The sequence below is a fragment of the Ostrea edulis genome, chromosome 6, assembly GCF_947568905.1.
Source record: "Ostrea edulis chromosome 6, xbOstEdul1.1, whole genome shotgun sequence".
In the NCBI taxonomy this organism is placed as follows: Eukaryota; Metazoa; Mollusca; class Bivalvia; order Ostreida; family Ostreidae; genus Ostrea; species Ostrea edulis.
Genome location: NC_079169.1, coordinates 38,273,173 through 38,286,188, shown reverse-complemented (window position 1 = coordinate 38,286,188; position 13,016 = coordinate 38,273,173). Strand labels below are relative to the sequence as shown.

The 13,016-nt window shown below is 35.3% G+C and overlaps 1 protein-coding gene across 1 annotated transcript in view; it reads left to right on the top strand.

The window, feature by feature from the left end:
* Positions 1-3,619: 3,619 nt before the first annotated feature.
* Positions 3,620-13,016, top strand: part of LOC125646053 (MAM and LDL-receptor class A domain-containing protein 2-like) — a 175,275-nt gene continuing 165,878 nt past the window's right edge. The window contains exons 1-5 of the mRNA XM_056139554.1: positions 3,620-3,801; positions 10,661-10,813; positions 11,521-11,792; positions 12,217-12,307; positions 12,808-12,993. Coding sequence (XP_055995529.1) covers positions 3,753-3,801; positions 10,661-10,813; positions 11,521-11,792; positions 12,217-12,307; positions 12,808-12,993 — 751 coding nt within the window. The 5' untranslated portion in view covers positions 3,620-3,752. The remainder of the gene's footprint in view (positions 3,802-10,660; positions 10,814-11,520; positions 11,793-12,216; positions 12,308-12,807; positions 12,994-13,016) is intronic.

Genomic DNA, 13,016 nt, shown 5'->3' with positions numbered 1-13,016 from the left:
ATAAGGAACATTTAATATGGAGCTCGATCAAGTAATTTCCTAATAATCAAGTTTTATTTACTGTAGGCTATATGATTGTGATTTCCGCGCAATTTCATCTAGTAATGAGAACAAACACAAAAGAAAATACGGGGGATATTGAATCTTCGCCCCCTCGGCATGTTGGGGGGTGGGTGTGTGTGTGTGCATGCAGACACCAAATCCCTTGCGTTAATCAATAGTCTCCCCTGCGGCGCTTATGCCGCCCATGCGCACCATTGTTTCGAAACTACTGCGATCCCTTACACACCAGTGGAGAGTGACCCTGACCTATGATATCTTGCATATACATAACATATCGGTACTAGATAAAATTTGTTATAAAATGCACTGATACCCGTAGAGAAGTTTATCATATTGTTTACTAATCCTGTGCAGTTGATATAGATAGTGAATTTGTTCTTCCTGTATAACCGAAATCGCGGAGATAATCTATAGGACACTCGCAAAATCATTTTATATACAAACTATCATTGTCGTCCAGAATTATATCTAACGTTCTAAAATGGAAAAAAAAAAGAAAAGAAAGAAAAACGGTCGTTTACTACTTAATGTAGAATCGTAGAACTGTATTTATCAGATAAAGTTATGTTTCACAACTGTAGATCGTGTAGTTTCGTAGTTAACCAGGGGCGGATCCAGAAATTGTGGTTAGGGGGGCGCCACTTTACGAGGCAGTGGGTCCAGGGCGAAGCCCCTGGAAGCTCCTGGATTTTACAGTTTTTATGGGGCGTGAAGTATTTCTCCCATTAAGCCATTTGTACTATTTTCTATCATTTTAATAAGGTGAAATTAATAAAATGATCCAATTTTTAAGGGGTTTTTGGAAAAAATTAAGTTCTCCCAATAAACTAATTCAAGAAATCAAAGGATTTTGTCATTTATTTCTCCTTGAGTGGAAGAAATTATTGTTTCTTTTATCGTTTAGTACATTTTCCGAAACAAGATACAGCGATTTACCTTAAATTTGAAAATTTTAAGGGGGGGGGGGGGGGCGCCGGCTGCGCCCCCTCTAAATCCGCCACTGTTAACGATAATTTTCATATGTAAACTTGATTCGGCTAGGTGTATTGACTATCTATAGTTGAGTTAGTTTCAGTTTTAACTACACGTAACAAGGGTGGCCCCATGATCTAAGGTTAGGGGAGGTGCAAACCCCCTCCGAATAAGCTACACTTATCATACATATAAACGTGTGTTATTTTTTCTCCCAATACTCAATTCCAGCTTTTCTCTCTTATTCCTATTTCTTTTTGCATGTATTGTAATAATTAGTATACGACTTATTTTACTTAGAATTTTCATTCACCTCTTACTTGTAAGATATTTAGAGCGAGATTAATATAAGCCTTTTGGTTTGTTTCTCAATTTATTTCATGTATAAAACATTGTTTGTAAACATTATCGAATTATTTACGAATAAATGTTGTTTAAACTAAACTAAGCTACACGAGTTGATTTAATTATATATTTTTTGTTGAAAATATTTCTAATACATGTCAACAACGTCGTGCATACCCCTAAAGTCCAAAATAATTCAAAATAAGCCCTTTTAGAAAAATACCCTCACTGGTTATTATAACAGAACAGTTCTGATTTGGACTTTAGGGGTATGCACGACGTTGTTGACATGTATTAGAAATATTCTCAACAAAAACCCCCATTAAATCAACTTATGTAGCTTATTCGGGGGGGGGGGGGGGGGGGTCCTGAACCCAAGCACCTGTGGTGGCAAACTGGTTAATCGAGGAGGTCCGGGCAAATCCCTAATGGAAACCCGGGGGGGGGGAGGGGGGGGGGGGGGGGCTGGATTCTAGGGATTTTGTAGGGAAGTAGGTATTCTAGGTAGCTGTTTTTACTATGGTCGGTGTGTATAGTAATAAAATGAAAAATATATTCAAGGCTTTGTGGATCAAGCCAGATCTTTCCGTGCAAGATTATACGCCTATTAATTACACCCCTTTATGAATCTTCTTACATTTTCAACGTATTCTATGACAGACATAGTTCTGATTGTGAAAATCAGCCAGTTGTGTACAGAAGATATGAGTGGGACCCCCCCCCCCCCACCCCTTCTTTTTTAGAATTATTATCATTCATGTAATGTGCAATACAGATAAAACTACTCATAACCACATGTGTAGTGATCAACCCTAGAGGCCAGGTACCTTAGTTTGTATGTAGAAACTGCCTAAAGATTCAGGGGAAGGGGGAGCGTATTTTGATGGAGGGCGGATAGAGGGGGGCGGGGGTTGAGGCCATCTCGAAGGTCAGCGGAAGAGCACCTGACTATAAAGATTCATGAGGCCCCAGATTCTTGTTTGACTCCCTTCCTCACCCCCCCCCCCCCCCTCACCCGTTACTCATAAACATCTTTTGTAATGGGCATTAATTTAAGCTACCGACTCGTTACCTGAATAGTTAATAGCGTTACGCTACAAGTCCATTATTACTAAAGCATTCGTAGGGTAAAGTAGCCCCGGGAATTAGACACTGTACAGATTTTGAAATGGAATGGTAAAGGAATCGTGGATATCTTCAAAAATAGATATTTTAAAAAAATTCTTTTATCATTTATTCCTGCACAAAGAAGGGGACTATAATTTATTTCAAATTTGAAAAAGACTAAGGGGAGAGGGGGGGGGGGGGGGGTAACTGATTATGAAACAATGATTTAACATCTCACATTTGTAAATCGAAGTTTTATCCTTGAATATAGAGCAAACTCGTAAAATATATAGGCGAAAGCGGAAGCCGTGCGTTAGAGATGTGAAATATGGACTATCAGTGCTTACCATGATTAACAGATTGCAAAGTATTCTCTCTCTCTCTCTCTCTCTCTCTCTCTCTCTCTCTCTCTCTCTCTCTCTCTCACACACACACACACACACACACACAATCCACTCTGCATGAAAGTAGATAATATTGTGTTATCATTATGTCGCCTGTTCTTGCGCAGTTTTAGTTATAAAATACTGAGTATTGGAACCTCGGTATAACCCCCCCCACCCCCCACCCCCCCCCCCCCCCCCCCCCCCCCCCCACACACACACATAAACACGCGATCCGTGTAGTAAAAAATGTATGAGCCGCGCATGTGTTTTTAATTCACCACAAACCGGTAAATTGAAACTTGATTTACTTGGTGGTGTCGTCGTGTTTTTAATTTTGTATCAACTATTACCACTTCGCAGATGTCGTATTTCGATATCAGTGAGTCTCCTGGTGCGCTTACCCTTAGCTCCCCAACCATTTCCCGTGTCTCCTGATGCGCTTACCCCTAGCTCCCCTACCATCTCCCATGTTCCCATATACACGGTTTCCTCGCAAATAAATAAATAAATGAATTGATATCTACATATATATATAAATCGATTCATGATTAAAACATGTAGACAGGTGTGTATATTTTGCGTCACAATACGTGATATTAAATCAGAGAAACAATATCTATAAATGAAGCGGCTGAAGGATTACACAAGAAAATAAAACGAAAAGCTTTATCTTTCACACGTAGACTTTGTTCGTTCATGTTTGTACCCCTACCTAGATAAGACCTGTCCAAGGGGAGTATATACCTATATCACACCAGCTGCATCAGCCATATCTCCACCTGCAGGCTAACCTGCTACTTCGGGTTTTTTTCCTGGATATTTATGAAAAATTGTTTTACAGGAGAAAAAAAGTCACCTATACTGACTGGAGATATTTAGATGCAGAATTTCGTTATAATCTTCTGCCTCCTGGCCGCTGGGTTACCAGGTATCATTTCAATTGTTATATTTTGTTTGAAATTAATTGCTAAAATTGTTCTACATTTTGTTTTTGGAGCAACGACTTTACCGATGATTTTAACTTTATGATTGATTGGTGCTTATGCCTAGAAGGGTCCAGGGTTAATTTCTCAGGGTTAGCAGTGGTTGTGTGTGTGGGTGGGGGTAGTGTGGTCGCCCACCCTGACACATGGGTTTCCACTGAATACTCCGGTTTCCTCCCACATTAATGACCTCTCTCACAATATCTGCATGAGCCGACGAGAAGCACTAACATAAGTTGTAAACTTATTTATATTTCATAAAATGAAAATATAGTTCAAAGTATTAGTTAATATCGAGTTCATTATATAGTGTCACATCAGCTGCAGTATAACCTGGTCTTATAATTTGATGGGGGGGGGGGGGGGTATGAAACGCATCTAATATCCCAAACCATACAGTGTCGGATCCATAACTTTTTCAGGGGGGGGGGGGGGGTGTGACTCAAGTTCGTACCTTTTCCCCCCCAAGAAATGGGGTTAGTAGATGGGGGAATCGAAGACCCATCATTATAGTCAGTCTAATATTGCAAACACGATGATGTATAACGTACCAATGCACCGTCCCATGGTATTCTTTGCAATATTTAGTGGGCTATATTCTCTCTCTCTCTCTCTCTCTCTCTCTCTCTCTCTCTCTCTCTCTCTCTCTCTCTCTCTCTCTCTCTCCATGCTGTTTTTCTACTATATAATACACATGTGCAGTAGACTGGTACTTGCTTAATACTTTACAATGCATGTACATATTAAGTATTAAACATGTTAGCAAAGATTTCAACTTTTAAAATGATTTTGAGTACACTGAAAGGTGCTGTACATGCAAAAACCACACTTGTAAATGTATATGATAAAATTATACTTGTGTGTACTGTTTAATTATCATACATGTATGTTTTATGCTGAAAAGGGCCTTGATTTGGAATAAATAAATAAATAAACAAAATATTGGATGAAATAGATGAGAAATTTCAATGTTGTATAACATTGAAATATTGAAAAGGTAGGCAAATATACAAACAAATAAATAAACAATGGTATTGGTAAAAGAATAATCGTATACTGAGGTCATAGTTACTTAAATTCCAATTTAACAAGCTAGCATTTATAAATATTCTACAGAAAGAGGGGGAGGGGGGGGGGGGGGTCACCGTCAGATATTATCCCAAAATGGAAAGATATGATTTAATCTAATGATATTGAAGTCTATAGGGAAAGGACATTTTTCATGGATTAAAAATAAAGCTATAAAGTTATGAAAAAAGCATAAAAGTAAAAAAGATCCACAATAATATGGTAAATTGGAGTACTAAACGTCGGTTACATTGTAAATTAAAAAAGAAAAGAAAAAAGGAACCTTTCCAAGTAAAGTGGCTGTAACAGAAAGGGAGAAAATACAACGCACCAGATCGGGATTTACAGGTGAAAGTCCTGCCAGGGGCAAGAGAATCGGGGTTGTGTGTCTTCGAGAGCGAGAGGGAAGAATTTAGCTGTCAGCCGAGTTCAATCGCCGGTGGCCAGATAGCTCAGTTAACTAGAGCACCTGACTAGAGATTCAGGGAGGGGGGGGGGTCGAATCCCGGTCAGGTCCGTTGCATTTTCTCCCTCCCTGTTACATTTGGTGCCGTTGACCACCCCTGGACTTGCAGTTAAAAATCCTGCAGAATCTGGGGTATGGCTTCGAGGACGAAGACAATTTTACGAAGGGAGGACGATCGCCAGTATCCAGATAGTTCAGTTGGTAGAGCACGCGTACCTGACGAGAGATTCAGGGGGCCCGGGCACAGGCACTTGTTTCTGTAAATGACTTATGACCTCTGTATACTAATAACAGCAGTATACACAGGTCATAAGTCATTTACAGAAACAAGTGCCTGTGGGCCCGGGTTCGAGTCCCGGTCTGGTCCGTTGCATTTTCTCCCTTCCTGTTACGAGACAAAATCGGGATCGAGATTTTTACAAACTGGAGACTTTATGGTGATATTGAAGTTTTCAGTCTTCAAATTATATCTTTTGTTATATGCTGATGACACTGTGATCTTTGCTGAATCTGAATTACAAGCAGCCCTGAATGCCATGTACTTGTACTGTGAAACGTGGAAGCTCAATGTGAACGGTACATAGAATCACCGAAATTACCGCTAATCACCGAAATTACCAAAGAAATGACCGAAATTACCAATAAAGGGGCCGAAATTACCTCAATGTATGTTTATCTATATACTATCTAGTCACACATCAAATTTTATGAAGATTGGTAACAATTTAAAGGAGTTATGGTCATTAAACCGATTAATGTGAAGCGTAAATTTATACGAGTTATTTCTCATGTTATATATATCATATTCATGGTATTGATTTATACAATGTGTGATAAATAGATAGAATAAAATATTTGTCCTGAATTTTATATTGCCATTTGGAACTTACTGGCTATTCATAGTTCGCTTACTGAGTACCTATCGGTAAAGGGAATTAACTCAGATTCACACGTCACAATAATCGGTTTTATGGAAACAATTCCTTCAAATCATTACTAATCTTCATGAAATTTGATGTGTGACTAGATGGTATACAGATGAACATATACTGAGGTAATTTCGGCCCCTTCATTGGTAATTTCGGTCATTTCTTTGGTAATTTCGGTGATTAGCGGTAATTTCGGTGATTCTATGCACCCCAATGTGAATGCTTTTAAAAAAAGAAAAAAAATTGCAAATGTTGTTTTCCTTAAAAAAAAAAACAACTCCAAAAAAAACAGACGATTCACTTCACTTAAAATAACGAGAAGCTGACAACTGTAAAAGAGTTTCAATATCTTGGTATTTTATTTTCAAGGAAAGGTAATTTTCATAAGAATAAGGTGAGACTTGTTCATCAGGCAAGGAAAGGTATCTTCAGTCTAGAAAATTGTGTCTACCTGTCGATATTCTTTTGCAATTGTTTGATGCAATGGTTGTTCCAATTTTGCTTTATGGTTCGGAAGTATGGGGATGAGCCATTGCATTTGGAATTCTGTAGATATATAATGAAAGTTAAAAATCTACTCATAATAAGTATTATATATGGTGAGCTAACTTGGCAGATTACCTTTACGAGGGGTACTACCAAATGGAGTACTTTAGAGTACACTGCTAAAATTTCATAATTTAATGCAGTTTTATTGTTTATCCATATGTATACCGCTTAAATATAAACATTTCTATAAAATAATATTGCAATATTTGTCAACAGTATTTGTTTTTAGCGATGTTTGTATCAAACATTTAAAAAATGACGTCCCAATTTTGGTAATTATCATTTTGTTTCGAGAAAGTATTGAGCAACATATTACACATATGATTGTTAGTAACTCGGAATATATATTCATGATCTTTGATTTTCCTGTTTTCTTTCCCTATAGTTTGTTTGCTTTTTTTTTTTTTTTTTTTTTTTACATGTAATATCATTTTTTTTTAATTTTTTAACACCCCCCCTCCCTTTTGTTTGTCATTTATTCATTTATGTTTTGTTTATTTAGTTTTAAAAAATAAAAATAAAATAAAAGCACAGTCTTGGAAATTTAGATATAGTGCGCTGGTATTGTTTTGTACATACATGACTATTATATTGTATACATGTAGTTAAATTTGATCAGGATCGGGGTCAAACGGTAAACTGTAACAATTTATGAAATATTTCTTAAAATAATGATAACAAGCACACTATATTCCAGACATATATTTATTGGGTTAAACTAAAGTAACACCTTCAAAAAGCAATTTAATTGCATTGAATTTTGAAGATTTACCAGTGTACTCTGGACATACTCTAGTGTACTCTGTTTAGTAGCACCGCCTTTACAAGTGTTTATGAATGCCAGAATGATTGGCTTCTGGCAAAAAATGTATCTGGAAAAAAAAAAAGAGAAGTAGAATGTTTTCAATCTTAAAGGGACAGGTTCATATTTTTCGAAAGAAATGTTTTTCATTTTTTATGTTAAAAATTAGAAATATACTGTAGCTCATTTAATGTTGACAACCAAAATTTGGACGGTCTGAATGCAAGGATAAGAGCAATACTTTAGCTTTGATTCTGTGTTATGTAAACAAAGACTTGAGTCCTTTTATGTACAAACAAACCAACCAGTGAAATGTTAATTTTGTAATTTAAAGCATCTTTATTTTGTGCAATCACAAATTTTAACTTTTAAAAGACACATTTTACCTAAAGTATACTTTAGGTGTGATATATAGAATAAACTTGGATCAATATCCATTTATTTTGAAAACCACGTAAACAATAATACACCTCAATCTTTGTATTCAAAACAAATAATAAACACTCTAAAATGAGCTTCTCTCATGATGAATAACCTTAATTTTTTTGTGAAACCTTCTAAACATATTTTAATGTAGATTTTGATCATTTTTAAGTGAAAAACAAAATTTGGAGGAAAATCGTGAATCAGTCCCTTTAACAAAGAGGATGTTTGGTTTATACTACACATCAGGGATATATTAGATAAAAATGGTCTTGAAAACTTGGATGGACCAATTTACCCCAAATAATGTCTGTTTATCAAAAAAAGTGAAAACCATGTGTGAAGATGCATTTATAGCAGAATGGAAATCTAATGCTTTTGATTCTTCTAAGTGTATCAACTATAGAATTTTTAAAACAGATTTTGGATTAGAGAAATATTTTATTTTGGATTAGAGAAATATTTTTCACCATAATACTTCTCATTACCAGCTCGTTAGAGTTATTGCGCTTTGATGACTCTTGTGCGTCATTGGTAAGAAAATGCACAAGTCTCGCGAGCAAGTGCGAGATTACTGGGAAATAAACGAAACGGTCATAGCACCCCCCTTTTTTTAAGAGTTAAAATACATGGTGTATTTTTAAATAAAATAACCATTGGTCAAACTGCATTTTTCAAATATTCTAACACAATCTTATTAAAAATGTTACATGTTTTTAAACTCCACCACACCTATTTAAAAAATTCCAAACAATGATGTTCTCTGTCCTAAATCCATCAATATTTTGTAATTTTCAAAATATCTTGAATGCAGTTTGGAAACGCATTAGTTGTGTTAATTAGTGTTATAAACGTCTTAAAAAATACAGTTTTGCATATATATAACTTGTTCTAAAATATGGAAATTGAGGGGGGGTGGGGTGGAGTGGTGGTGTTTGTGTACGATTACCAAGTCCATGCCATATGAACCTGTCCTAATTGTATGATAAAATAGAATGTCTTCATAGTCTTACAGAATAACTTTAAAAACATATTACTCAGATTAAAACTTTTTGTGTTGGATGTGCATATAGGTTTTTCCCTTCACAGTTCTTTTTGCGATTGATACTTTATATCGGTCAGATTTGGCAGATTTAGTACCTGCACTCCCTCACATAGTTTAATAAGTTCATCTGTTTTCTTGTAAGAATAATAAATTCCTAAATTTGACTTTAGAATTTTAATCAGTGTTGTGGTTTGCAGTCGGTTATATATAATATGTATCCGATACCATAATTTATATTATGTATGCCTAAATAATGTTTACGTATGTTGTCCTGGTAGCACGACTTTACGCGCCTTTAATTTGAAGAGTTCCACTAATGGAAATGATAAGTATTGCCTTGTGATCTTGTTTATTGTGATTTTTTTTTTAGCATTGCTAGATCTGATATTTTATGTGATCTCTGTAATGCAAATGAAATTGTCTAGGAGATGAATGCCACTACATATTTAATTGAATTTTTCAATATAAATGAATGAGGAATGTTTTTACCTGGAAATATTTACAAATTTAGAGATGCTATTAGTTTTGCAAATTTATTTAATAGTGATGACATTTACTCTTATTGGTTTGGCCAAATTTTATAGAATTGTAATGTCAATATTCAGAAAATGATATTCCTTCCACTAGCAACTTGACAAAGTATTGTGTCATTATAATGTTACTTTTCATTATTCATTACCTGTTTGTTTTATATGTTTGTACTTTCATGCCCTATGTGAGGCCAAAAGGTGAAATAAAAGTTTCAAAGATTTACTCAATGGTATCTGCATCTGTATTACTCATTTTCAAACAGTTCTATTGCAGTGATACAACATCTTAGAATGGTATGAAAATATCACAAGTGACTTGTTTACATCTATACTTATTCAATTTGGCTCAAGACTTTTCAAGAACTTCATAGAGGATAGCTATACCCCCTTCAAAATCCTTTTATTTTTGGTTTGTTTTTTAAGTCTGCTTTTGAACTAAGTTTCAATTTTTTTTAGGGTCATTGAAATGTAATTTTTAGTATTATCTGAATAGAATGCATAAATGTAATTTTTTAAAAAGCCAAATCAAACAATTCAAATAAATTTACTCCAAAAAGCCAAATCAATCTACTAAATAAAATCCAATTAAATCTAAATTTATAACTAAATCAAGAGATTGTGTTTAACCTATATTCCAAGGAAGGAGAGTTATTGTAACAATTGCTCTAACAGATGTTGTAGGAGATAATGATTTTTGTTTTATATGTATTGAAAAACATGGCCAAGTGTTTTATTTTTTCATTCCTGTTAATTCTATCTTTGCATCTGGTATAATTGTCAATGAAAAAATTAATTGAAGAGCAACATAACAAATACGAAAACTGAATTATATATTTCACAAGTTAAAAACATTGATTATTTTCATACAATTTTAATGCTATTTTCATTATTGATGCATGGTAAATTTCGTTGATCCATAAGGTTACTTTGTGATATAGTTTAACCTTTGCACATGCCACATTTATTCAAGCCTTTTTTTTTATTGACCTCAGCTGTGCAGGGACAGAATTTGGCTTGTAACTTTGATGGAAACAATTTCTGCCAATGGACCAATGTGAATTCACAAAGAAACATGTTATGGAGTTTAAATCGTGGGAGTACAGGGACAGGCGGAACAGGGCCATCGGCTGACCACACAACTGGCAGTAAGAAAGATTGGCATTCTTTAGCCCAGATTTTACCCCTTCATGGTGTTTACAAATGTCATACTATGATGTACACTTATTTGGTTTAATTAAAATACATGTAACCTATGTACATTAAGATTTTTAAAAATACATTTTGATAATGTGTTTGAGAGAGAATAGGAGCTTGGATATTTTGAGAGAAAAAATGTCACTTAAGTTTGAGTTTTATTTTGTATGAGCAGTCAAAATTTTAGTAAAATCTTAGACTTAAGTCCAAGTTTCGACTTTTGAGACATCCAGGCCAGGCTTATTTATAGACTTCAGTTGATCAGTGGCGTTAACAGATAAAGAGACACTGATTGATGGAAATTTGTGTCTGTTTAAATATTTTTAAAATAAAATTTTGATGTCAGGTTCTTGGTTTTCTCATTGGATTTGTCGTGATAACCTCATGGATAACAGCACAACTTCTACAGACATTTTATGTGAATTTCTAGCTGCATAGTTAACTCCCTTGAATTTGATGATGGCATTCGATGTCTGTTATGCAACCCAGTATTTTTTACTCTAGCTTAGTAAGTTGCAAAATGTAATTACCTCCTGTATCTTTTACAACTGTATAAATGGTATGAAATGGTTCCACATCTTCAGGAATGTCATCGAGCACTCTGATTAAATAATTCTGTACTGGAAACAAATTTCCTATCAAAATGGTTTTATTGCAGGTGGGTATTACATATACCTGGAGACAAGTGCAGGTTCCCGAGGTTCAAAGGCTCAACTTCAGAGTCCCAGCTTTAGTGTAAACAGAGGGCAGACCAAGTGTCTGAGGCTTTGGTATCACATGTATGGACCAAATGTTGGGAACTTGAATGTCTACCTTAAGAAGAACGGTGTGCTAGGGAGGCCGATCTGGAGAAGAAACGGCAATAAAGGGAATCGATGGAGGAGCGGGACCATCAACCTTCAGAGCAACTCAAATGTTGGAAATGCCCAGGTGTGTACAACTTTGGTAACAACATGCAGAGTGCAGCTATGGTAATCTTTTTAGGGGAGTCATTTTTAATGGATGAAGAAGAAAATTTGAAATGTTTGAACATCAGAATTCTGAATGTGCGGCAAACCAGCTACATGTACCTGGATATAAAATTTTTGGTTTCCATAAATCCTAATTTGGCATCAATGATTGTCATATAATCTGTTTACCCTAAATTGCGTAAAACAAATCTGAATATTATGTAATTTCATTTTCAATGATATTTAGATCTGACATTAAACATTAACTTTCATGCCATTAGTGTTTGACTCATTTTAGCAAAGTTTTACACCCCCAATTTATCTTGTAAATTAAGATTTATTTATATGAAGTTTATTATTTATGAAAAGAACTAAACCAGAAACTTTTGTTTTGGAAATGGTAGATTGTCATCGAGGCGACGAGAGGGAATGGAAATAGAGGTGACATCAGTGTGGACGACATACAAGTCACAACTGGACCTTGTGGGCAGCAAGGTCTGTACACAGGAAGTCACAGTCAAAAACAGCAAGGCATCTTAAAATATAGAATATTGCACTGCCACAAACACTATTAAAACATTTTGTGAAGTTATGTCTTGCAGAGATTCTGTATTTCTAAGAAAGTTATGTACATTTCTTCTTAAAATCAGTAGTATTGTCTGTTCTCTCTGACTTTCTTTCTCTTTAGTCTTCATTATTGTATTTATGTAAATACATTTCGTGTATTTTATGTACCTTTCCATGCTTTGAGTGAAATAAACTGAACTGAAAGCTTTCTGAGAAATGCTACAGAAGAAATGAGAAAGAGATTGTTAAGATGAAGAAGATAATAAAGCTTCATGATGTCACATACAGTAGGAACTTGTATATTTTGAAGTGTACAGATTGAAGTAGTACCTGTGCATTTTTCAACATAGGTCTGCACTGATGGTACTTAGTTATGTCAACCCACAGTATAATCACGATGTGAATAGATTGATTGTTTTCTGCTCCAGGTCAGACAACTCCTGCTTCAGGGGTAACCCCCAGTCCCTCTTCTGTCACCTGTAATTTTGAATCGTCCAATCTGTGTGAGTGGAAGAATGACAAAACCGACAATTTTGACTGGGTTTGGAAAAGTGGTTCAACATCCACAGCCAACACTGGCCCAACTAATGATCACACAACCAACACTGCTTCAGGTAAGGGAGGCATGTGATAGGTG